Source organism: Paroedura picta, chromosome 1 (genome assembly GCF_049243985.1).
Source record: "Paroedura picta isolate Pp20150507F chromosome 1, Ppicta_v3.0, whole genome shotgun sequence".
Lineage (NCBI taxonomy): Eukaryota > Metazoa > Chordata > Lepidosauria > Squamata > Gekkonidae > Paroedura > Paroedura picta.
Genome location: NC_135369.1, coordinates 52,554,668 through 52,582,333, shown reverse-complemented (window position 1 = coordinate 52,582,333; position 27,666 = coordinate 52,554,668). Strand labels below are relative to the sequence as shown.

Below are 27,666 nucleotides of genomic sequence, written 5' to 3'. Positions count from 1 at the left end.
CCAGTGGAAGGGGGAGTAAAGTGCTGTGAGGTTATTATCTACGTGGTGTAGGTTGTCGTCTATGTAGGGAAGCCGGCTTATTGATGGTGTTAAGTGGGCCTCATGGAACAGCTCTGTCCAGTGCCAGGGCAGAGAATGTATATATATTTATTACAGTTTGCATCAGAACAGTACCCCCCCCACACACACACACACACAAAAGAAATAAAAATACAGCATGTAGCCAATTTGACTTCTCTGAAGATCTTGAGCAGATTTTGTGTGGTGGATCACAGATTTTTCCATTTGTCTAATGTAGAGCGTGGAAGGGCATTGTGGACACTTGATGGCATAGATAATGTTAAAAGATGAACAAGAGAATGAACCTGAGATGGTATGGTTGGTGCTGTTCAGTCCACTGATTTGGCTTCACACTTATGGGGACAGAATTGGCTTCTTGGTTTATCACAGGGCCTGGTCTCAGAGGCCACATTAGGAAGTGCTGAACTACTCTGACTGTGAAAATTTTTTTCCTGATATCTAGCCTATATCGTTGTACTTGTAGTTTAAACTCATTACAGCGTGTCCTTTCCTCTGCAGCCAATGGGAACAGCATCATGCCCTCCTCCAAATGACAAGCTTTCAAATACTTAAAGAGGGCTATCATGTCCCCTCTCAACCTCCTTTTCTCCAGGCTGAACATTTCCAAGTCCCTCAACCTATCTTCATAGGGCTTGGTCCCTTGGCCCCAGATCATCCTTGTCGCTCTCCTCTGTACCCTTTCAATTTTATCTACGTCCTTCATGAAGTGAGGCCTCCAGAACTGCACACAGTACTCCAGGTGTGGTCTGACCAGTGCCACATGACATATTGTGATTTTGATGTGATGCCCCTGTTGATAAAGCCCAAAATGGCATTTGCCTTTTTTACCGCTGCATCACACTGCCTGCTCATGTTTAGTTTACAATCCACAAGTACCCCAAGGTCTCGTTCACACACTGTGTTACCTAGAAGCGTATCCCCCATCCAGTAGCCATGCTTTTCATTTTTCTGACCCAGATGCAGAACTTTACACTTATCTTTATTCAATTGCATCTTGTTCTCATTTGCCCATTTTTCCATTGTGTTCAGATCTCGTTGAACTCTGTCTCTATCTTCTGGAGTATTTGCCAGTCCTCCCAATTTGGTGTCGTCTGCAAACCTGATGAGTAGTCGTTCCACCCCCTCATCTAGATCATTAATAAATATGTTAAAACGTACCGGACCGAGCACCAAGCCCTGAGGTACCCCACTACTCACCTCCCTCCAGTCTGATGAAACACCATTGACAACAAGTCTTTTGGGTGTGGTTCTCTAACCAATTTCCTATCCACCTAACTATCTGAAAATCCAGATTGCAGTCCTTCAATTTATCCATCAGAACATTATGGGGAACCTTATCAAAAGCTTTACTAAAATCCAAGTAAACGACATCAACCGAATTTCCACGATCCAGCAAACCTCTTGGTCAAAAAAGGAAACCAGGTTGGTCTGACAGGATCTGTTGGAGACAAATCCATGCTGACTTCCTTGGATCACCAAATTGTCCTCCAGATGTTTGCAGATCGCTCCCTTTAATATCTGCTCCATTATCTTACCCACAACAGAGATCAGACTCACTGGTCTATAGTTTCCCAGGTCATCCTTCCTCCATTTCTTGAAGATCGGAATGACGTTTGCTCTCTTCCAGTCCTCCGGGACATCTCCAGTCCTTAAAGAGGTCCCGAAGATGATGAACAAGGGTTCTGCAAGTTCTCCAAAAAGTTCTTTGAGTACTCTCGGGTGCATTTCACCTGGCCCAGGGGATTTCAACTAATCCAGTGCAGCTAAATGCCTCTCAACAACCTCTCTGTCCATGTCAACCTGCCACCCAGACACTATCTCTTGGCTACTGCCATCTCTAGATGTGCCTAAACCCTTTGACCTGTGGGAAGAAACAGATGTAAAATAGGCGCTGAGCCTTTCTGCTTTCTCTGCATCCTCCGTTAGAGTTTGTCCATCCGCACCCAACAGTGGGCTTATTGCCTCCTTTACTTTACGTTTGCTCCTCACATAACTGAAAAATCTTTTCTTGTTACAGTGGGCTTCCCTGGCCAATCTTAGTTCACTCTCAGCTTTGGTCTTTCTTATAATTGATCTACAGTGCCAGTAAGCTGTAGGTACTCTTCTTTAGAGCTCTGTCCTTCCCTCCATTTCCTGAACATCTGCCTTTTCTTTCTTAGTTCCTCTTGAAGTTCTCTGTTCATCCAGATAGGCTTCTTAGAGCTCCTGCACTGTTTTCGTCTTTCTGGGATAGTCATTGACTGAGCATGCAATAGCTCTTGTTTGAGTAGCGCCCACCCTTCACATGCTTCCTTCCCTTTCAGCATTCTCGTCCATGGTATGACACTCATCATGTCTCTTAGTTTATTAAAGTTTGCCCTACGAAAATCCAACATCCGCGTCTGTCTACAAGCTTCCTTGCCTCCCCATCTCAAAAGGAATTCTATGAGGACATGGTCACTTCCCCCTAGGGTCCCTACCTCCTTCACCTCATCCACCAACTCTTGCCTGTTGGTCAGTATTAAGTCCAGTATGGCTGAACCTCTTGTGGGTTCATCTACCATTTGATAAATGAAATTGTCAGCCAGGCAGGTCAGAAACTTGCATGACTGAGGACGCTTCGTAGAGTTTGTTTCCCAGCACACATCTGGGAAACTGAAGTCACCCATGATGACAAGGTCTTGACGCTTGGATATTTTCTCAAGCTGCTCACAAAGTGCAGCATCCACATCCTCTCGTTGGTCAGGCAGTCGGTAGGAGACACCAACCACCACACTTTTTGTTTTCCCCTCGCTTATTTTCACCCAGATGCTTTCCACTGTAGATATACTCTCCTTCATTAGAATTTCCTGACAGGTAAGTCCTTTCCTCACATACAGTGCCACTCCTCCACCTCTTCGATCTATTCTGTTTTTTCTGAACAGTTCATATCCATCCACTATTACATTCCAGTCATGAGAATCATTCCACCAAGTTTCTGTGATGCCCACTAGATCATATCTTTCCATCAGCATGAGAAGTTCCAGCTCTTCCTTCTTATTGCCCATGCTTCGAGCGTTAGTATAAAGGCATCTGAATCCTTTTACTTTTGGTTCCCTATGAGCTGGTAATACTCTAGGTCTCATTGGTGGTACAAATACCACTGCTTGAGACCTACTGGATTAAACAGTCTGTAACTGTCTGTCTGTCTATGACCCCTGGAGAGCTCTTCATTTTTCAAACATCAACAAATTGGTTGTCTCTGGCCCAAGAGAAGTCCACCTTGCCTTCACTATGGCAAGGGCCTTTTTGGTCCTGCCCCCTACCTGGTGGAATGAGCTCCCAGAAGAACTAAGGGCCTTGAAGGAACTGGCGGTCCCTCAGATATGTGGGGCCCAGACTGCCAATGGTTTGAAAGTCAGTACGAGAACCTTGAACTTGATCTGGCACACAACTGGCAGCCAATGCAGTTGCCTCAGTACAGGCTGGATATGGGCCTTCCAAGGAGCTCTTCTGCCAGATGTTTGGTTGAGGCCAGGTCAGTGACATATTCCATCTAGGGCCACACCTTGAAACCCTGATGCCTCATGCTGTCATAGGATCTCAGCTGGAATTAACTGTGATCAATATTTATTTTAATTCTATATGATGATGCTGCTTGGTTATCTTATGGGGTTTTTTAATGTTACTAATGTATATTTTAAATGTTGTAAGCCGCCATGAGCTGGAGACCCTGGGAGTGGTAGCAGAGAAGTCCAAAGTATAAATAAAATACAATAAAATAAAATAATGCAGGTGGTTGTCTGATAGGACGCTGTTGTATCTGTCCCAGCAATGCTGCAGCAAATCCTTTCCATGGGCTTCCACCAGTGAAGTCTGGCAACAGCTGGACATCTCAAGGCGTCTGGGTGAAGTAGGTCTGCACCTGGAGGCAGGTTATATATTCTACATGCTCAACAGATTGGAGAACCAGATCTGGAAAGACCAGAATGATGCTATTAGAATCCAGTGCATTTTCTGTAACCAAATTCTGTTGGGCATCCTAGAATCCAAATCCCTCCCCAACCTGGAACAAAATTTTCTGGCTTTGGTGTTGTCTGTGGTGGCTAAAAGATACACATCCAGAAACCTCCATGTTTTGAAAACAGGAATGATATGCTTGTCCATAACAGCAGGGACCAAAGATGTAATGCTAAGTGGGACGGATGCAGAACCAATGGGATGCAATTAATGCAAAAGAAATTCCATCTAAACATCCGGAAGAAGTTCCTGACAGTTAGAGCGGTTTCTCAGTGGAACAGGCTTCCTCAGGAGGTGGTGGGTTCTCCATCTTTGGAAATTTCTAAACAGAGGCTGGATAGCCATCTGAGGGAGAGTCTGATTCTGTGAAGGTTCAAGGAGGTGGCAGGTTACAGTGGATGAGCGATTGGGATGTGTGTCCTGCATTGTGTGCGGGGGTTGGACTAGATGACCCAAGAGGTCCCTTCTAACTCTGTTATTCTGATTCTATTATTCTATCTGTACAGGAGTTGTGCAATCCCACAATGTCGATGGCTTGGGTAGGGGAAGAACACAGGTAAGGGAACAAATGGACCAGGTGAAACTTTCAAATAACATTTGTAAAAAATTCAAAACTGCTGTATTGTCCCATTCTAGATCTTTGCTGCCTCCACAAAGAGGGACAACAATACCATCCAGGCCTTCTTGAGATAAAACATGGTAGTGGTGTGGTTTATCTGCACTTGGACAATGCGGCCATAGAGCATATCTGAAGATGAAGCAAAAGCATATCAAATAGCACATAAAAATTGATACACATTAGCTTCCAAGGGTGACCAAGTGCTCTGGATAGAGTGGTCTTCACAGTGTGAACATCAACAAACTAGGGAAGCATTCAAGTTTACAAAGTGTGATATCAGCAACTGGACATGATAGTTTATGCCTACTAATACAGTCTTGAATCCACCAGTGAAGGGAATAGAAGACTGCACAGGGAGAACCTCGATACTTGTGAATGTACAAAAAGGTTACAGGCTCTAAGAATTGGGTATGCAAAGGTCTTAATTGTAGCCAGGTAAATAGAACCAAATCTGTGGATCTCATAGTCTCTAGCTAGAACTTCTTTTTCTGAAATCTAAACATTAGGTCATTAAGTGCAAGAAGACATTCCTAGGAAAGAAAGATCTTACCCATAGTAATGTCCAGATGGGCCCTTATAAATTTAACCATATGGGGAGGAACTAATTTAGTCTTTTCCCAATTAACAGCAAGGCTGAGTTTAATAACCAGCCACAAGTGCAGATGGCAGTGTAATGTGTCCTCAGTAGGAATAGAAAGGAGCTAATAACGAAGATAGGGGAAGACAGTGCAGCCTTTAGAGTCTTAGTGGTTCCCAAACTTTTTTGGCCTGCTGTCCCCTCGGCTCTCAGGCCACACCCCTAGTACAACCACACACCCCTCTTTCGGGATGTTAGGCCTACTAAAAATTCAAAACACACTATGTTACCTACATTCCTTTTGGAGTTGTTGTGCAGTGGCCATATTTTAGTCTGAGAAAAATGTTTTTTTGTAAAAATCATTTATAAAACCCAGTTTGAGTTCTCATTAGGAAGAGAAAGAGAGAGAAGCAAGCAATGGAGAACCCCATGGCCAGGAGTAAGCACGAGAAGACTTTTCCAGCCTCCCAAAGATGGAGACTTTTGGGGAAGAGTTGCCAGCCCTGGGATAAGAAGATCTGGAGTACAGTCTAAGGAGAGGAATGAGCTCAGAAGGAATATGTTATTTTATTTATTTATATTAGCTTTTATGAACCACCACTCCTAGACCCTGCTGGCTCATGACGATTTACAAAAAAAATTCATAAAACAAAATTACAACAGTAATACCAGCACAATCCAGTTCTATAACCTCCCCTCACCCACTCCATGCCCAGTGACAGCAACACAACACTGTCCTCAGAAGAGGTTGTCCCTGCCCAGATGACCGGCATGTGGGGCTTCTATAGGGAGAGGTTCAAGAAGGTGGCAGGTTACAGTGGATGAGTGATAAGGTTGTGAGCATCCTGCATAGTGCAGGGGGTTGGACTAGATGATCCTGGAGGTCCCTTCCAACTCTATGATTCTATGAAAACAAAGTTAAAATATAGTATGGTACAAGTGGGGACTTGCAAAAATCTTGTAGAGAGGAGGATTTCACCCTGTTTCCTCCCCTCTCCCCCTACTTTTCCCCCTCTCCCTCTTTTTCCATCCTGTAATCCTATCCCTGTTGGTCTCTCCAACACAATCTCTTTTCTGCCACTTACCCTATCTGTTTTTCTCTTTCTGCTCCACCGCATCACTTGCTCTTTCTGACTCCCTATCCCATCACTCTTTCTTTCTCTTTGTATGCCCTCCCAAGGCTCCCCCATATCCACTCTTGGGAGCTTGCCTGCGTGAACCAGTAGTGTCTTCCCTTCCCCTCGCCAGTCTCTGTGGTTTGCCTGAAGCTGCTCCAAGTGAGCCAACAGTCTTCCCTTTCCCCATGCCCTCTGCAGCTCTTTCTTTAATATGGGCGGGGGGGGGGAGAAACCCACTTGCTGCTGTTTCCCTGATCTGGTTGAGACTGACTGCTTTGCAGCATCAAGGCTGGAAAGACTTGATACAAGCATTTCATCTTGTGCCTGAAGAGCTGCTGTTGGAGCACGCAGTCATCGGGAGCAGAGCTGTGCACTTGGAAGTGGGCAGGCTGGCCTCTTTCCCTCGGCAGGGCACAACAGAGCCGCTATTGCAGCAGGCAGGTGTCAGCAGAGGAGGCATCAACAGCTGGCCTGCTGGCATGAGGGGATGGCAGGTAGCAGCAGTAAGGTGAGCTGGAGCACAGCTGCTCATGTGAGTGTCCCCCCCCCCTATTTGTGAGTCTTAGCCATTCATGAGAGTGAATTCCCCTTGCAAGGAGTACCAGAGCACAGCTATTCATGTGAGTTTCTCCACCTGTTTGTGAGAGTGAATTCCTGCCCCCTTCCCCCCACTTCCATATCCTTTTTCTGTTGTCCACCCTAGCCCACCCATCCCAGTGTATTCATGCTCTCTCACGATAAAATGCCTGGCTATAAGCCTGCTTTAGCATCTGTCTTAACACAAGCTTCCCCACCTGGGGTTTGATAACAAAAAGAACCCAAGTTTTCCAGAGGTAAACAATGGCCATGGAGAAGCTTCAGAATCCCTCACCCAGGTTATATTTTGCTCTAAAAATTGACTCCTTACCCTACTTTATATATAATTGATGAACCTTTTGTACAAAGTATCTGCCCATCTCATAATTACCTTGAGCCCAAATTCAGGAATTTATTCTAGCAAATTCTTGCTTTGGTAGGAGCAAACATATAGTAACATGTTAATAACCAGTTTAACCAGTTTAGAATTCTTGAGTCAGTGTTACACCAGTCTGGAAGCTAAAGCCAGATGAAAGTACAATCCTTGAGCCCAAAACTTTGTTTTTCCTCTTCCATATCTACAGTTCAAGATGTATACAAAACAGCTTATTTCCTGTTTGTTCCTCAAGGTACTTTCTGGAACCCATAAAGACATGTAAAAGGCCTCATACTAAATTTTCTAAACACCTAATTTAACACAGCATCCTTATTCAGAATAATGAAATCCGTCATGCACACTAAACATATCTGATTAATGAAATATTTTTAAATATATATATCAAGCCAACCAGCTAAGAGATATTAAAAGTGGTTCTGAAAGGCTGAGGTATTTGTCTGTTATATATAAATTATTGGTACACATTTCTAAACAACATATTGTACCTACAGCCCACAGCATTTTTATTTAATCATACAGTCTCAAAACACAGTAAAACATAGAGCTCAGAAAGGGCTGGATCCAGTCATGTATTTTACTTAATCTCATCCGGTTTTCATCCTTTCTACAACCCCATTCAACATGAATTTTGTACATTCAGGTTGCATGGTCTCATGCATAGATTTTGGGAGATGTCTAAAGAAAACCTTCTCTTCCTCTACCCAAGCAAAAAAGATGTCTGCATCCAATTCAAAGCCTACAATCTGATGAGCTATATGAACTTAACATGCCAGGTCAGGTTTAGAAGATAGGCGGACTGCAAGATTGTCATGGTTGTACTCGGATCATATCAAGAATGTCAACAAAGCCTGCTTTTCCACAATTACTAACTTTCTACCAACGTGTGGTTAACTGGAAGCTCCAGTTTATACCATCAATGTGCATAATGCAATTGTGTGAAAGAGTGCTGTCCTGAACTATGTAACCTAGAATGTGACCCAGAATCTTCTGCAAAGCATAGGTCTCTCAACAGATAGAACTTATGTTCCCTAAATGTAAAAGGTTTGAAAATCACTGGTCTAGTGAAACAGAAAGCCAGAAATCTAGAATAACGTCTGTTTCCATTTTTTGAGATTTTGATAATCTTTTAATTTTTCACAGAAGTTTAAAACTGTTTACTTTTACAAGCTGGGCATTTTCAATACCAGAGAAATATTTTTAAATTAATAAAATGCTTCATTATTTATTGAGATGAATAAAATGAAAAATTTATCCTAGCTTGGGAAATAACAAGGGAATTGTATTGAAATACTTCCACAGAAATGGTAAAATGTTAAGGATTGCTTTAAACTTTATATTCTGACACTGTAGCATTTTTCTAGATAACTGTTTTAAAAAAAGATTAACATGGCCATCTAGAGGTGAAGCAAATTATCAGAAAGTAGGCCAGATTATCTCAGAGTAATATACCATTTTTTGATGTTTCAATGTGAAAACATGCACCCCAGTTCTAAACACACTGGGGTGCCTTTAGGGAACACCAGAATATCATTAGCTTCATGAACATACCTGCAGGTATATTCTAACTTGTATAATGGCACTTTGACTGGCTTGGACAAATCATTCTTTCAAAATGTGGAAGATAATTATATGTTATTCATACTGTGACAGTCATATTTCAAGAATTGTAGGGATAATGAAAGAGATATTGTGACCTTGTGACTGTGGGTCTATATAAATAGGAGCAGTACTAATAAAACTCAAAAACCATTTCTCCATTGTAAGTGATTGCTCCTCTGGCAGAAAAGCTACTTGAGTTGTACAGAACCTCTGCAAATACACAAAAGTTAAGGATGGGGAGGGTGGTAGCTCTAGGATGACAAGAACATCATTAACTGCCAGTGCTGTTCTTGAAGAAGTGCTGCTGACAGGTGCTTTATGGCATTCATCAGTCTCTTGACAACTGGGTCTATCAGCAGAAAGCTGCATCCCTGGGCTGCATTCACATATGTAAGAACAGCCCTGCTGGGTCAGATCAGTGGTCCATATAGTCCAGGATCTGATATGGTGGCCAGCCAGTTCTGAGCAGAGAAGCCAAGGCCTTGATGTTGCCTCCTGGCACTGGTATTCAGAGGTATAATCAGCATGGCTAGTAACCACTAGTTGACATAACCTCTACAGATTTGTTTAATCTCCTTTTAAAGCCTTCTGTGCCGGTTGGCATCATTACATTCTCTGGCAATGTATTCCACATTCTAATTATAAAGAAATATTTCCTTTTGTTCATCCTGTATCTAATGACTATCAGCTTCAATGGATACCCTCAAGTATTAGTATTTTTGGGGAAAGTCATGTCAGCTCCTTTCACCCTATGCATAACTCTCATAAATACTTGCCAGCCGTGGATCAGTTGGTACCGGTCCGTGGCTCCTCCTCATCGGGGGCTGCTGCCTCGGGGGCTGCTGCCTCAGGGGCTGCCCTGCCACTCTGCCGCCAGCTCACCTTTGGTGCTCTCTGGTGGCCGCCATGGCTGGGGCTCTCCCTTGGAGTGGCACTGCGCAGCTGCTGGTGGCAGCACCCCCCAGCGGGCGGTGGGATGTCAGGGGCACTGGCGGGAAAGCAAGTGGAGCAGGTGCTCGGGCAGCGGTGACGTCCCTTGGCAAAAGACTACCCCCCCCCCCGGCCTCAGTAAAATTGTCAAGCATTGACCGGTCCCTGGTGATAAAAAGGTTGGGGACCACTGCACTAGACCCTTGCCCATCCTGGCTCTTAAAAACAGCCAACATAAGGACAAAGGGCCTGCTCCAGAAGATAATCAACTTATCTCTCACAACAGGAGAATTACCCAGCATTACCCAGCTGCCTGGAAGCAGTGACGAGATGGCTCAAGCAGAGTTGTCTGAAGCTCAATCATTCAAAGACGGAGGTCCTGTGGCTGGATAGGAAGGGCCCATGTGAGGAAGCACGTCTACCCACCCTGGATGGTGTGCAGCTCTCTATGGCTCACTCTGCCAGGAATCTGGGCATGATTCCGGATGCTTCCTTCACAATGGAAGCCCAGATCGCAAAGGTAGCGCAGCTGCCATTTTACCATCTCCGCCAAGCCAAGCTATTAGCACTCTATCTGACCCTGGAACACCTAGTCACAGTGATCCATTGTGATGATCACCTCTAGACTGGATTTCTGTAACTCGCTCTACGCAGGCCTGCCCTTAGTCTTGACCCGGAAACTACAGCTGGTCCAAAATGCAGTGGCCAGGATCCTCACAACACCGTGGAGGTCCCACATCTGGCCCATTCTCCATCAACTGCAGTAATTGCCAGTTGAATTCTGGATCAGGCTAAAGGTTCTGGAAGGCCATATGTGGCCATGGCCCAGTGTACCTGAGGGACAGCCACCCTGCCTATGCCCCTCAAAGAGATCTTCACTCCACCACCACCAACCAGCTAATGGTCCCTGGCCCTAAAGATGCTCGCCTGGCCTCGACCAGGGCCAGAGCATTCTCTGTCCTGGCCCCCACCTGGTGGAATGAGCTCCCGGAGGAGATCAGGGCCCTGACGGAGCTAAAAGAGTTCCGCAGGGTCTGCAAAAAGGAGCTCTTCCGCCAGGCATTTGGTTGAGACCAGGCATAACCAACAACATCTGAAGGGCCCCTGCTCCCTCCTTCCCAGAACTCCATCAGTGCACTTTGGATCTGTTTGCACTATTGCACCGTTTGCAGTGTTACAATTATCAGTTACTAGGGACCAAGCCCACTGTACTTGTAAATACAATGGGCGCTAGGTGCGCTTTTGGGGCTGGGGGGAAGGCTCCCCCCCGGGCCCAGAAGCGCACCTGCGGCCTCCTCGAAGGCTAGACTCTGAGGCATTGTACGATTTTGAAGTCCCATCTCCAAAACTCGAGGAATATTTCCAACCCAGGGGTAGCCAACCTCCAGGTGGGGCCTGGAGAGCTCCTGGAATTACGGCTCATTTTCATAGTATAAAGATCAGGCCCCCCAGGCAGAAAGGGCTACTTTGGACAGGGTTGTGGTAGAGAAGAAAAATTTAAGGCCTCCCACAACAGGTTGTTGTTGAATTGAAATACTTGAGGCCTACTGCACAGGGTTGTTGTGCAGATGAAACAGGAGACAAAAGAAGCTCCGCAACAGCATCCAGTTTCATCTGCAGAATAACACTGTGCAGTAGGCCTCAAATCTGCAGAGAGTTGCAAAGAAGAAATACACATAGCTTGGCTGTGTCCAACCCCCGGCCAGAACAGTATTTTAAATGAGAAGGGTTTTTTGTGGCCTCCATGTCAGCCGTCTAGCAGAAAGAGTAATTCCTCCTCCCTCAAAAGGAATGCCCACCCCCATGTCCTGAGGCTCCCCTGCGTTGCTCTCGGAAACACCTTAGTCAGGGGCTGTTAAAGGCTCCTTTGCAGCAGACCTGAAGGGGGGGAGGGGGAGCACTCTGCAGCCTCCTGCCAGCTCTGTCAGGGTTCTGTGCCAATTTGCAGTTGGACATGGCAGTTAGGTCAGCCTTGGGGTGAAAAGGGCTGGCGCAGCCTGTCCAGGCCTCTATTCTCATCCCCCTTGGCAGCCCTGCTGACCTCCTCTCCCTGGGGTGGTCAGGAGCAGACTGGCAGCGATGTCTCCAGATTGCCCCTGGCTGGGCTGGGTGGGCGGGTAAGGGCCCAATTGGAAGGGGCCAAGGGGCCAATTGTTGGCCCCTGTTTCCTATCTTGGACTCAGCCTACCCCCCATTAGCCTGTTTTATTTATACCGCTCCCCAAGTGGTTTACAGATTAGTCTCAATGTTACGGTTATTCATATGTTATGGATTGTTTCATGTATTGTTTATATGTTTTATATAAACCACCCTGAAATTCTGGGCAGGGTGGTATATAAATATAAATATAATAAATAAGTAAGTTTGTAATGTTCCTTATTAGTCACCCCTTTTCTAAACTTAGAAGTTCCAGACTCTTCAGCCTTTCTTCATATGGAAGATACTCCAATCCCATAATCATCCTGGTTGCTCTCTTCTACACTTTTTTCCAGCTCTTCAATGTCCTTTTGGAGATATGGTGACCAGAACTACACATAGTATTCCAAATGAGGCCAGACAGATACAGGAGCATTATAATATTGGCCATTTTCTTTTCAACCACTTTTCTCATTCATTCATTCATTCATTCATTCATTCATTCATTCACGACTGACCAGCAAATTCCAAGAATTGGATAAAATTACATCATCCACATTTAAATAAAGTGCCTAACTGTGCTGGATCAAAACAAATAAAAATTAAATCAGTGTGGCATACATTAATTAATCAATTAATAATGTATGTCAATGATGATAAATAATAAAAAGGCTCCAGTAAAGAGATATAATAGCAAAGATGAGAGTTAATAAAATTATATTTTTAAAAGAGCTTTGCGTTTATGAATCGCAGTGAGACAAAACTTTGCAACCAAATATGTGATTCGCTTGCACCTATCATCCAGAATATCATCTCAAATTAGGCCATCAGCATGTTTTAAACTGTATAAAGGGGCATAATTAACAATTTCCCCTCTTCTACGTATAGCAGGCAAAATAATAAAAGTGGGCAATTGTCTTATATTCTCTGACCCCTTTCTTAATAATCCCCATCATAGAGGTTGCCTTTTCACAAATCCACCTCTGTATTCATACACATGCATTTGCAGACAGTCTTGGGAACTCATCAGTGTTTTCACAATGAATGCCATTGGCAGACTCCATCATTGTGGAATGCAACTGTTCAGTAATTATCAAGCAATAAATAGAAAATGCATGTCACACCCATTCTGCAGACACTTCATTGGTTACTGATCGGTTATCAAGTCCAATTCAGGGTTCTGGCTATCACCTATAAAGCCCTTTATGGCCTCGGACCCACATACTTCCTATAATATCTACTGGGCCTTCCGTATTAAAGAGCCTCTTAGAATGTAGCCTGGTTCTGGGTGTACTGCAGGCACTCCAAAACCTGCAGTGTATATTGTGTATATTATTTTAAACTGTTGATTAATTTTAAGTTCAGTTTTAATTCATTGTTTTAATTATATTATCTGATATACCTATGGAATGAGCTAGCCTGCTGGGAGGGTCATATAAAAGTCAAATTAATTAATTAAATAAATAAATTGTCTGCTGCAAAAGCTTTGTTTATCCATGCAAAGCCAACTAAAAGTGGCACCCTGCACATGGGTAAGATTGATAGCACCCATTTACATGCATTCTTAATTGTGGCTTCCTTCTTGTGGAACGGTGTGCTTGAAAAGATCAGGAAAGCTCCTCCTCCTTCTAATTCCACAGAATGTGCCAAACAGCAAGAGGTCATTTTGAAATAGAGACCAGAACTGTGGTACAATGGAATCATGTAGGAAGGTACCTCTATAATAGAACAGGATTGTAATTTAAAGCAATGATTACTGTAGGTATCAACTGCTTTTATTGCACTGTCTTATACCTTGTAATCTACCTTGTAATTACCGTATTGTTTATAGGAACCTCTGCCTTATTTTGATGTTGGCATTGTTCTTTGCTTCTGTAATCCTAGTCCTATCGGATTGTTCTTTGGATATCTTAAACTGTTTGATTGAATTGCCTAATATCTCTGCTCAGTTTTAACAAGAAAGGGGGACTACAAATAAACTAAATAAATAAATAAACAAACAAACTACGCTTGCTTAGATTACTGGGAAAAGAAGCATGTTTTCAAAACTGCAAACATGATATAAAGTCATAGTAGAAAAAGAGCAAATACAGTATTTGCTGGCGTATAAGACTACTTTCCCCCCCTGAAAAACATGCCTCCAAGCGGGGGGGTTGCCCTATACGTCGGGTGCACTTCAGTTTGGATAGACATAGCTGCCCATAGTGGCCTCCGCATGCCCGCCCACCTCATTCTACATACCATCCAGTATCACGCAGTATCCAGCGCGGCGGGTCATCAGCGTGGCTGCGGTGAGCATCAGCAGCGAGACAGGGGTGCCAGCCTTTTCGGCGTGACCGGCCCATTCTGCTCAGTGGGAAGCAGCAACGCTCCGGTCCGCCCCTTGTCTATGCAGAGCTCGTACATGCGCACTAGTGCCGGTCACAGGGAGATGCAGGGGTGGGCCGGAGGCACTGCGGTTGTGCTGCAGCCGTACAATGGTGACAAACTCTATATTTTGAGTGGAAATGTTGGGGGGTCGTCTTATACACCCAGTCGTCTAATACGCCAGCAAATACGGTACATACAATTATATACAGGGATCATGTTTTTCTCATCATGACCGTTAACACCATGAGATAAACATGACATCTGCAAACCTGTTGGGAATTTAAAATAAGTCTCTGTAAAAATTTCAATAATTCAAAGGAGCAATTTATTTCTCATCCAACATTTTCCTACATTTTTGTACAGAAGAAGAGCAATAATCTATTCTTTTATGTGTTTGTATTTATAGTTTCATAAAGCTACACAGTCTGTTATCAACTTAAAACCTTAGTTTTTAAGGCTGCAGTGATACTTTTCTAAACCCCAAATGTATATTTCAACATAATTTATGTTGAAAGTCTAAAATGCTTCTTGGTATCAGAAGTCTAAAATGTTCTTCACTTCTCTACAATAGAAACTTCAAATATTCAATATATTCTAAGCATTCATGAAGTGGCTGGTAGTGTTTGTTAGATTCTTTTATGGCCTGCTGGTTTCTGCTTTCTCTGCCACTAAAGTCCTAGGATGTGCAGTTTTCCCTCCTTCACGGATCAGATGCAACCATGAACATTCTTCATTAAATTTTCCTGCATTCAAAGCAAATTTATTTGTAATACATATTTAATAAGACTTCAAATGTTTCTTATTTTAGAAATAAGTCTAAATACATTTCATTGGTTCTTCTAACATAATAGTCAATTTCAAGAATGCATAAACCAATTTATATATATTTTTAATCTTGTTATGTGAATAGTCTAACTGTATGAAAACATTAAAACCAACTGCAAATTTTCTTTTTGTAGAAGATCTGTGAGCTCTGTACCAGTCCCATTAGCAGACTGCTTGTGCACAGATTTTTAGCATAAATCGGCCACAGGCATATTATCAGTATGGTAAAGAGGAAGAGAAAATCATTCGCACAGTAAGAGCTTTGATGTCTGTTTGCCAAAAAAAGCCCCTTGTTGCTGAAAAAGACAAACTTTTTTTATAACTGAACAACATGTCTATTTGCTAGAGGCAAAAACAGAAGTGCAAGGAACCCTGATCTGCATCCACAAATTATTGTGGGTGCAGACCTGAGTTAAGGAAGGAAAACTCTTTTAAGACTGCAACTCCAAACACACTTAACTGAAGGACCACTGAAGTTTCCAAATTGAAATCCTGATCTAGTTTACTGGAGGTTTAGCACAGGACCATTTTCAGGAAGACATAGAAAGTGGCATACCAGAAAATCCATGGATTACTCCTAGCAAGATACCTCTCCTAACACATAATACTCTTGCACTTGAAATGGAAGCTGGGGGATACCACCTCAATGAATTCTCAATGAATTAGAACTTTGGAAACTTTTCCAGCCACAGAGCCAATTGCATATATAAAAAGCTGATGATATACTTGCCATTACTCTACCATGAAGCTAAGTCCAAGCTTACCAGGTACTTCAGAAAGGCATGTATTAATGCCTGCTTAAAGGGTCTTAAATCACTTTCCACAATGAGCTTATATGGAATAAGAGACTTTCCCAAATGTATTTATTTTGAGTTGGTGATGCTCTTCATATTTATAGGCCTTTTTATTTCTGCTTTATTTGCCTTTAGGCAGCAGCCAAAACATATCTTTTTACTCAGGGTTTTTATCTTATCACTAGCTTCAGAGCCCATTAAAAATAAATGTGCTTTGAAAGGGGAGAAGGGGAAAGAGGAAGGGAAGGAGAAGGGGACCCCCCGCAGCTTACCTGATTGTGGTCTCGGCAGTGGACAGGTAGGCGATGCTCCAGGAAGACCCCTCGCCGTGGCAGGCTTCCTGGGGCCAGGGGTGGCTCTCTGCCAGTGTGGCTGGTGGGGAGGGCCCTTGCAGCTGGGCCTGGGAAGGCCTTTCGAGGCCCTCCTGGAGCCTGGAGCAGGTCTTCGGGGGGCGTGGCCGGCAGGGAGGGCCCTTGCAGGCGTGGCAAGGCCCGGGAAGGCCTTTCAAAGCCTTTCCAGGGCAGCCGGGAGGCCCCTTTCCGCCGTGCATGCCAGCAGAGAGCTGCCCCTGGGCCTGGTAGGCCTCTCGACGTGGCAAGAAGCCTTTCTGGGGCCAGGGACAGCCGGGAGGCCCCTCCCTGGAGAACATGCCGGCAGAGAGCTGCCCTTGGGCCCGGGGTGAGAGGCCTTCCCGGGCCCAGGGGCAGCTGCAAGGACCCTTCCCACCGGGTGCACCAGCGTCTGTTTCTGGATTGTTTTTATTTATACTGCTTATGTCCAGTAACTTGTTTTAATAGCTTGTTTTTTAATATTGTTGTGATTTTATTTATAAGACATATCAAGCAGGACTCTAAAAAAGTGATACTGAAATATCCTAAATAAATGACATATAATATAAAGACTATAAAAGGAGACACAATTTCCTTTGGAGGAAGCACAAAACACGGAGAGTAGAAAAACCCAGAATTCCATGTGATCAAGATAACAACTTCTTGCCTCCTTTTTCTTCTCTTTTGAAGTTAGTGGAGAGGCCTGATTGCTTTGTTTCTAAATTTAGGGTTGGATCCTACTATTTCAATCTATTGGTTCCTGGATGTTACTTCAGTATGACCCATTATGCACGGGGGTTTTAGCGCACATTCGGGGTGGAATGGCGGCGACTAAAATCACGGATAACGCACGGAGCCGGCTGCAACCGGCTGCAGCTTCGGTGCATGCCGCCGAAAAAGCCGCGTCAGTGAAACGCGGAAGAAAGCGCAGCTTCCAGGTGAGCGGGGCGCAACCAGAAGCGGCGCCCGGATCGGCGCGTGCATAATCGGTTACTCTGGGTTTTGCCGCCGTCACGCCCCGCCCCGTGCATAACCGGTATGCGTCGCGTCTTCCCCCTCCGCGTTTTCCACGTGACCCGAAATCGCCGTTTCGGCGGCCGTGCATAATGGGCCTAAATGGTGCCTTTTGATAAAACAAAACATCCTTGCATAATTGCAAGAGCATCTGGGCACACAACAGAGAAAAATAAATGGTTTTCCAGTTCAAAGCACGATAACATCCCATCAGAACATTTAATAAAGATACCCAGCCACTTTTCAAATAATTAGCCTTTTCTGTTTTCTATGTTTATAAAGTCTTCCATGTTAAAATAAAGTTGAAAAGGAAATATACATACAAAACTCTAAACAAATCCCCTTATATTTTTGAAATGTGGATGTTCTAGGATCCAAATGGCTATAGGATTTTAAGTAGACACATTTTCCTTAATGATCTGTAGTAATCAACATATGCACTATTATGAAGCAATCCTAAATAGCTGTACTTGGCAGTATGTCCCATAATATTCACTAGGGCTTTCTCCAAGGAAAATGTCATTAGGATTGCCACCTCAGAATGCTTAATATATGATAACAACAACAATTTAACAATTCCAATAAGCCAACATGCATTTTCAGAGCTAATACAGACATCCTGCCTTATTTATGATCTGAGAACTTCTATAAATCTAGGAGTTCACACATCAGATTGTGAAAATATTTTGTTAATGATTCTGATATTCAGATTAAAAAATCCCTGGTTTGGATCCAGACTAAATTTTCAATCAGTGGTATGGAACTCTCCTGCCTAACTCCACCCCCACCCCCCCCACCCCGCAACCCACTGATGTCTACAAAATGCTGCTGCTATGAGCAGAGTCTGCAGTGAGTATGGGGAATTAGTAGAAATTGCCAGTTTGGTTTGGACCCAACCCCTTGGAAACGGGACTATTCTACACACAGAACAGTCTGAAAGAAAAAGAGTCCAATATTTTCTCAATGATAATTAATTCAAAAGGCATGTCCATGATTTTAGATGTGAATGATGGCTTTAGAATTTCTGTCTTGCAACTTTATTACTGCTATAATTCTATCAGATAAATATGAAAGAATATGAAGTAAAACCTATTGTAAAATAAGTCATACCTTCATCTATTGAAGCTTCACTACTGTACCCATCATACTCTGCAGACAGAGGACTATATTTTTGTCTGGTTTCCCAAATATAGTTTTTCTGTGGTCTGTTATCTCCAACTGGTGGCCTTGAACTTTGAGTTCTGGACAAGGCTTCATGGTATTTACCCAGTGCCTCATCTTCACTTTCAGACGATGAACCATGTTGCTCTTTATTTATATATGAATTATCTATGTAAAAAAGAAGTAAAAAACAAAACAACATATAACACCACAAGTGTTAAATTATAATAGCTAACAATTGCAAGGATTAATGAATTTTCAAGTATCAGTTTTTGGAATAACTATTTTATTCTTTTGACTGCTTTGTAGTGTAGTGAACATCTTTACTTTTTTTAGAAGACATGTATGGAAAAAAAAACCCTACAAAAATCTTCAAAAAGAAATTCCAACATGGAATTGCTAAATTAGTGCTAAATTAGAATTCAACAAGAGATTAAGTATGAGATAATTTTTGAAGAGGAGCAACCTAAAAATCTTCTAATAACTACATAAAATACATAAAATATCACCACCTAAAATAAATATCACCCCCTGTAGACTGGACTTCTGTAACTCGCTGTATGCTGGCCTGCCCTTGTCCTCGACCTGGAAACTCCAGCTGGTGCAGAATGCAGCTGCTAGGGTCCTCACTGGTTCATCTTGGAGGACCCATATCCAGCCACTGCTGAGGCAGCTGAACTGGTTACCAGTTCTGTCCCGGATCAAGTTCAAGGTTTTGACCTTTAAGGCCATCCATAGCTTGGGCCCAGCCTATCTGAGGGACTGCTTATCTGTTTATGCCCCCGCAGGGCACTTCGCTATGTGGGTACTAATTTGTTGGTGGTCCCTGGCCACAGAAAGATAGTCCTGGCCTCAACCTGTGCTAGGGGCTTTTCAGTCCTGGCCTCAACCTGGTGGAATAAACTCCCAGAAGAACTGAGGGACGTGACGGAGCTGGCAAAGTTCCGCAGGGCGTGTAAAACAAAGCTCTTCCACCAGGTCTTTGGTTGAGGCTGGGTTAGCAAGATCAATGGGGCCCCCTCAAGTCCCGCTATAATATCTAGTGCACCCTTATTAGTTGACTGCAGGACGTGGAAGGGATCTTGCCATTTCACTATATTTTAGATGTGTGTTATTTTTTAGGATGGGGTTTTATGGGGGTTTTATATGTGCCTCGCCTTGAGTCCAAGGAAGAAAGTGGGCTAGAAATCTATTTAAATAAATAAATAAATAGAAACTTGGATTTCCTAATGCACTGTATTCGTTAATTGTTCAGTAGGACCCACATTTCAGAGAAATTAATCAGTTCTTCTATTCATGTTGTGATCATGTTATCATCCTTGTCTTATGCCTCATACTGCACCTTCCTGAACTAGAATTTATCTCTTTGTAACTGTATACTATGGGAGGCTTGAACCTCCCTCTCTGATCATTCAAAGGCAGCACAATCCTTAGGGCTGTCATAGTGGAGATGCCACTAGTCCGTTCCCTAAGGGGAAACTGCATAGGCAAGGATCCCAGGCAAATAGTCCTGCTGAGCTATATGATCAGTGACTGTGCTGGTGTCTCCATCAACCACACAGTCATTTCCACAAGCTGTCACAGGGCCATGGCAAGTGGCAACCATCCATGTATCACCATGGGATCTTTGCTGCAGCTGCTTAGATGCCCCTGTTGAAACAGAGATGAATAGGGGTGTGAGTTGAGGAGGGTCTTGGACTACCCTTGCTCTGTGCTGGGTCATCCATGCCACAGCATTGGGTTCCATAGATCCATGCTAGTATAGAGTTCGGCCTTTGAGTAGCAGCTTGCTGCCTTAGCTACTCTGCATTAGTGTGCCTGTAAAAAAAAAAAGCCTGGGTGAATCCTTCTGGTAACAGGAAACACCATCCTTAAGGGAAATCAGGTTTGCTGAGATCTGATGGCCCTCTGTGGCTGCTTCCCCCCACATGTACCTGGTCAGTAAACTGTACTTTTGTATGGTGTATCCATTCCCCAAGCATGTGTTTGAGTAACTACTGTGCTGTGGGACTTCCCATGATCACTGAGCAAACCCACATAGCCATGTCCTATGCAACTTATATCTGGATTGCTCATGAACAGATTAAGCTTTATATAAGCTGCTGGGGACCAGCACTGGATGCAACAGGAGGGTAGGGTTTCAGTTTATTGTTATGTTCAATTACAAACACAGTACAATCACAATCAAGGAGGTTGTCAGCTTGTGGAGAGTTGCCTTTCCTGAGCTGAATAGGTACCTATGGGCTATGTCACAGTTTTTTGGGGGGGAAATTCTGCACTGTTGCCACGGGGCATTCTTTTTATAGCCAACTAAATCCTGCCATGTCCAAGGACCCACCCACTCCACCAGAAGAGTGGGTTGTGCTGCTAGTACACAGGTAGGAGACTGTAGCATTGCTGTTCCAGTACTCAGCAGTGGTGGCACTGTGATGCCAGCATATTTCTGGGCTGAACCAACATATCACAGTGATTCTCCAATGCCACCAGTGATTCTCCAGTGCCTGTTGGCCCATGAGTGTTTTAGCTTCAAAGGATTGGACTAAGTATCAACCATTAATGCTTCAGTTCATTACACAAGGACCTATAGATGAATGATTTGCAATAGATCTCTCTCCTCCTTTCTCTGATTTTTAGTTTGCATATAATATTTACTTCAATTTAATCTGAAGAAGTAAAGCCAGACTCAGTGAAGCTTATGCTTGAATAAATTTATTTGGTCCCTAAAATATCATTGGTATCTGTTTTGTCACACTATTTCATGATATGTATTCTATTTTTTTGCCAGATACAACATGGAAATATACTTTTTCGTCAAAACTTCACTGCCATTTCTATTAGTAGAGGGGGAAATTATTATACAGTCATTTGTATATCATTTGTAGTGTTATCAAATCTCACACAGGATGAATCAGATATATAAAACTGAAATTTATCATTTCTGGATTCTATATAGCAGATTCTATATAGAATATAGCAGATTCTATATAGAATAGCAGATTCTATATATGGTGGAGTTATTTGGTGATTAAGGATTTTTTTGGAGGGTAATACTGAAAGAAATGGACTAAATAATTGGCATTAAATTATTATAGGAAACCAAGGTCTGCCTGCTGGGATTATTAGATGATTATGTTTTTAAATATAGAGTAGTGATACAAGATATGCTTACTACACCAAAGGCAGTAATAGCTTGTAATTAGAAGAGCATACGGAGGCTAAATAATAAAACCTGGGCACTTAAGGTATGCCCATGGGAAGAATTATTGAAATTAACATAATTATTTATATTGGGAGATAATTGTGATAATTAAGAAACTTTATTTTTCAGATACTTGGCAACTGTCCATTCATTTTTGCGCAAAAAAGTTACATATTTTATAAATGTTGGAGCACATATATGTTTACATGTCAGGACGAGGATATCCTGACTACTACGGAAGATGTCCATCCAGGAGAATGGGAGGTCTGCCAAGCCCCTCCATAGACCTGATCACTGCTCAACCGCAGAGATGGCAGGCACATGGAGTAGTGACAGGGGAGCTGGCTGGGGGGAAACCCAAAGGGGCTACCAGGTGTCACTGGCAGATCCATGCATGGGGCCAAGCCTGATCCTCCAGCCAAGCTCGGCATCCAGAAGCAGGGCAGTGGGAGGGTGTGATACTGTAAACCCATTTAAGCCCTTGGAGGGGGGAGTCCACAGGGAGCAGGGAAGGGATACGAGGGCTGAGAGATGCAGGTCAGGGAGGAAGTGGGGCCATAGGTAAATGACAGAAACTACCCTGCACTCAGGGGAGATGATGGGCCCAAAGGTAGCTGACCCCAGCCCCATTCTGAGACCTCATGGTTGGACACCCCACCTCCCTTCTCCCCTCTAGGTGACAGTAAGTGGCTGCCCCTCGAGTAGTGGAGAACAGACAAGACATTAAATTTAAAGGATTATTGAGAATAAGTTTTTGAAGTATAGATTAGCTTAATTATGAGTTTTTGATGGTTTAGCAATTTAATTACATTTGAATTAATATTAATATTATGCAGTAGTAATAATTGTAGAAAATACACTGTTTTATCAAAAATCTGTATGATGTATGTTTATAGCCCACTTATCTCACTGGCTCTTGATGATGTATCTATTTAGAGTTTCTGCATCTCACTGAATATATTCTAGAATTGCAATCTTGTTTAATCTATGGAGTCTTGAAAATGATGGGTAAAATAAAAATAATAGAAAGCAAAAAAAGTTGTTATTTCTGTTTCACAAGTCTTACATATCTCAAAACAGAATTTCAGATATCATTTCTTATAAATCTACTTTTGAACTCAATAACTCACCACATCCTCATCCACTGAAATGGTGAATGAATTCATGCAAACATTTGGCATTCAAAAACTCATCTACAAAAACAGTCTTTGTAATCCATCATAAATCACACAAATGTCCAGCAAACTCAGAAAATAGCAAGAAAAATGAAAAAGGTAGTTGAATAAAAGTTATTAAAATGAGTGGCATTACACACTCAGGACAGAGACATATTTCATAGCTTTTAAGTAAGTATAATTAGAAAAATCAAATTTCAAAGAAAAAATGCATATCTTAAAGAAATCCCACACATAGTTTCATTTTATAGATTTATATAAAAATCTATAAAATTGTTTGGAAAAGAAGTATGTAGTAAAAGATCCAGGAAAGGTCAAATTGATTAAATATGACACCTCACCTTTGGCTGGTGTTTTCTTACTACTCACTTCTTTAGAAAAACTTTCTGATCCCTTATGCTTTTGCTTTGCACCTTCCTTTGAAAGAGTAGATGAAGCATTTTCTTTCTGTTTTGTTACAGACTGTCTGGGGTATTCAGAAAGTGTTGTCTGTTTCTTAGATTTTACTTCATGAATACCATGTCCTATTTTCGACTTTGTTTCTGGCAGTTTTGATGCTTGCACTTCATTTGCTCCCAAATTCTTTAATACAGTACTCTGTGCTTCTTTGGCATCCATAAAATCAATTTGTGGTGATTTTTTTTTTACTTTCCTCTGCAACAAGTCCTTAGATTGTTCTAGCTCTGCATGCAGTTTCATACTAGGATTTTCATGAAGGGATTTGTCAGTTCTACATGTACCATATTTCTCATCAGTATCTTTTGGCAATGTATTATTTCCAAAGTACTTATTTTCAGTTTGTCTTTTGTGTTTACCATGGTTTATTGAATTATTTATTTCCCTGCACACTTCAGAATCATTAAATTCATTAGGTTCTATAGCATTCAACTGTCTTTGTATTTTGTCTATGCCATGATTACTTTCTCCTCTAACATAAATACTTTGTTTTAAAGAATCATGCTGTTTATGCTTCTCTTCTGAATCATATTTTTTTTCTCTCATATACTTTTCTATATCATTATTTATGTTATTTTCCTCTTTACCCACTTCAGATTTATCTTCCTGAGTTTTCATGGTTTCATCTGTTCGAAGACTATTGATCATGTTTGTTACCTGCTCTGTGACTGAATCGGCTACTGTATAGCTTACATCTCCCACAGTACTTGTTAGATCATCTACAGCATTACTGAGGGTGTCAACCAAAGAAGACATAGAAGGAAGGTTCAGATTTTGCTGAAAATTTTTGAAAAATGCCATGTTTCTTTTATTTAGTAATATTTTAGCAGAAAAAGATTTTTCTGGTTTCTGAATGTGTCACTCCTTAGGTTCAGTGATATTTAGTTTGCTGTCTTGTATCCTATTGTTTAAACCAAGGATTTAGCACACTACTTCTCTTGATTTTGTTACTCTAAATAAACTAGACAAAATGTCTTCTACAAAAATCCAGAATCAATTACATTTTGCAATGTTACATCGACTAACTATTTCATAAGTGGTTATTTAAAATATTATATGAAAAGAGGGACATTTTAGACTACACCTACAGTCCAGTTTTATATCAATTTTTAGTGTTATGGTAAAATTCTTCAGCTAATCACAACAAAACTGACTATTCAAATGCTGTATGGAAAGTAGGACATTTTATCCTACACCTGCAAAGAAAAACACATTTAAATAATATCCCATAAATATAAATTGTGCCACAAATGAATTGTATCTGCTCAACTTCATGTACTCTATATTCTGTTTCCTAATAAGCAAGTACAGTATACCTCAGCACAGAATTTGTTTGCAACTGCTTGTTCACACAGACTAAACATTTAATAGGCATTGGTCACAATCAACACTTGAGCACAGTGAAATGAATAGATGTAAGCTTTCTTAACTTTATACTAAGCTGCAGTCACTGAATAGTTTCTGTTGAAACTACTGGGCCTCTTGCCACTATGTTCAATACATAGTGGACTGTAGCCACAGTAGAACAAAAAGGCCATTTTATTAAATACTAGAAGCCTCTTTCTTATATTTGGGATAATTCAACTGTCCCCAATGTATACTACATATTAATAGAAAGGTAGTCACCTAATTATCCTTAAGTTTTTTTGTTAACAGGATTTGAGAAGGTTCAATCTATTTGTTTCTATTTACGTTGAAATATGTTAATCCTCAAATTAAACAACCCCCACCATATATCTAAAACATCTTATCCACACCAAGAATTTGCCCCAACCCAATGCTCATCCAGTGGCAGGGCAAATTCCTGCTTCCACATGATCTCGATGCCATCCCAGGGCCTGCCTGACTCAGCCCCTCATTTGCCCCACAGCAAGAGAGCACATTCCCTTTTTTGCCCCAGGTGGCAACAGCAGCTATGTCAGGCCAGGGCCATTTGGAAGGGAAGAGTCAGCTGTCCTGGCCCAGCTCCTCCTCACCCTTGCCTGAGTACAGCATCCTGGAAGGGACAAAAAGATACCCCAGGTGGCTCTGCCACAATGTGGAGTGCGGTGGAGCCATCTGGGGCATTTTTTGTTTGTTTAAGAATGCAATATTGCATTGGTATGCAATACAACAAAGGTCAAAGTAATGGGTGTTTTTCTCAGGCAGATAAAAAACATATCTGCATAAAAATATGAAAACTTAAAATAAAGAAGTAACTTCCCCAAATCCCTCCAAAATGTAGCAAGAACACTTGTGCATATCCAGAGGTTGCAAAAAGAAACCAACATCTTGGGTGGCTTAGCAATAGTGAGTTGAGGGAAGCAGAAAATAGGCAGGTGATCGGGGGGGGGGGGGGGGCAGGGAGATGTGCCTACTGAGTATGGGAAGAGAAAGGGACTGAGAGCAAGAGGGGATGAAATGTGAGCTGTCAGAGGCAATGGGATTTCCCTTCCTCCATGAGTCATCCATATTAAAATATAATTCTAACTACCACAAATAATATAAATACTCTACAAATTTCCTTACTAGTCAGATTGTTATACTTTCTTAACATTATTCACATGATATTGCACACTAAGGGCTTACAATCTCTTATAGGAAAAAAAATATTTTTATACTTACAAAGTTTGTCCTGTGAGTTTTTTCTTGTATTGAATCGTGAGCTCAGGTCTGGGAAGCCGCCAACATTTTCAAAACACATCTTCTTGTTAATATACAGAAAAAGAATCAGCAATAGTATAATAAACACTCCAACTGCTGAGAGAAATCCAACTGCCTCTGGAGATACTAAAAGAAAAACAAACAATAATCAAATACATAACATGATATTAATGCAATAGTAAATATCATCAGTCTGACTTGATTACCCCTACTTTGCAACTATCTCTTCTGACACCATCAGTGAGCAATATTAGCTGAAACTAATAAAAAAGGTGTAAGTTTGCTTTCTCAAATATCATTTATGAAACCCCAATACAGGCATTTTTTAAATTTCCATTTTAGCTTCAAAATAATTTTTCCGTTAAAATCTAGAGCACTGAAATTAGCAATCAACTAGTAGTTATCAACAGTGAATGACAAAATCAGTCTCAATAACAGAACTATGGAAAATACATCCAACTATCTATTGCTTCAAATACTTAGAAAAATTTATGACTGCATTCAATTTATTCCTGCAGATACAGCTAATCAAAAATAAACAGAGGCTTATCTTAAAATATCTTATTGTTTCCCCCTGTTGTCTAGAATTACTACTCAACTAGCTTTCAGTTAGCTCGCTCACATAAGAATCAATGTAGAAGCTATTTTCATTAATGGCTCCAACACATGCCTGCCAGACAGCTATAATGGCAGTGTGGCTTAAGCAGCAGGGGGTTTTGTGCTCCTGGTAGAGAACAGCAGGTGATATGCACCCATTTGAACTCCCCATCATGGTTCTTTTCTGCTAGTTGACTACTCACAAATCTCATCACTGCAGAAATGACCATGTGAACCAGCCCTTAAGTCATTAGCTTGCTGGAAAAGTCTTATTTATATTAAACCAGCTACTCTGAAGGGTAAAGTACTTAGCCATTTGTGACTAGGCTAATTCATTTCAATGGTCCTGTTCCCCCAGTACTCTAAAAGTCAAGATAAGTAGAAATGTCTACAATGGCCACTGTAGGGGTTGCTGGGGAACGACATGCGTTGGTTTTTGTTAGTAAAAGGGCAGGGCAGGGCAAGGGCCTTTCCAGGCCAGTTTTGGTCAGGTCCAGCAGCAATCGCTAGCAGTCCTGGCTACTTGCTACTATTCAACAGCAGCCACCTCACAAAAAACAGTGTAATGTGATGGTCAGAGTTTCAGACTAGGGGGACCCATGCTCACTTTGGACTATTCACATTCTTTCCATGTAATATACCTCACAAATTTGTTGTTGAGAGGATAAAATAAAGACAGGATGATAGTATGAGTGGCTTTGGCTGCTCACTGAGAAGGCAGTAAATGAAAATGGACAGGGAGGCAGAAAGCAAAACACTTTTCTATTGGAGCCTGTTGGAATTGCAATCAGCAAGTAATTTGGTGAATTCAGCCTTGAAGGGCTGTTGTTAAGCTGTTTGTGCAGCTGACCTGTACCTATGTGCTCACTAATGCAACAAATGGTCACTGGTGAGGTTGCAGTGAAAAAACCCCCAAGCAAATGTCCAGGGGATTCCTTTGTTTAAGGTGGGCTCCATCCCACTTCCTCTTTCTTCAGGAAGAAGTTCAGGGTGTGCTCTGATGCAAGAAGCAGATTCCATTAGGCTCTCTGTTTTGCTGATATGTGGGGATTTAATCTGCTTGAGACAGCCATGGGGGCTTGCAATGTGTTT

General features: G+C 42.1%; 1 protein-coding gene across 16 annotated transcripts in view; it reads right to left on the bottom strand.

The window, feature by feature from the left end:
- SYT14 (synaptotagmin 14) overlaps nucleotides 1–27,666 on the bottom strand; it is a 151,267-nt gene that overhangs the window by 74,430 nt on the left and 49,171 nt on the right. For 15 of the 16 annotated variants that reach the window (XM_077338173.1, XM_077338164.1, XM_077338200.1 and 12 more), the window contains 2 exons: nucleotides 25,939–26,103; nucleotides 18,454–18,672 (listed from right to left, as the gene is read on the bottom strand). In XM_077338173.1, coding sequence (XP_077194288.1) covers nucleotides 18,454–18,672; nucleotides 25,939–26,103 — 384 coding nt within the window. Of the gene's footprint in view, nucleotides 1–18,453; nucleotides 18,673–23,219; nucleotides 24,518–25,938; nucleotides 26,104–27,666 lie in introns of those variants that run through there. The other variant, XM_077338267.1, reaches the window with a different exon arrangement.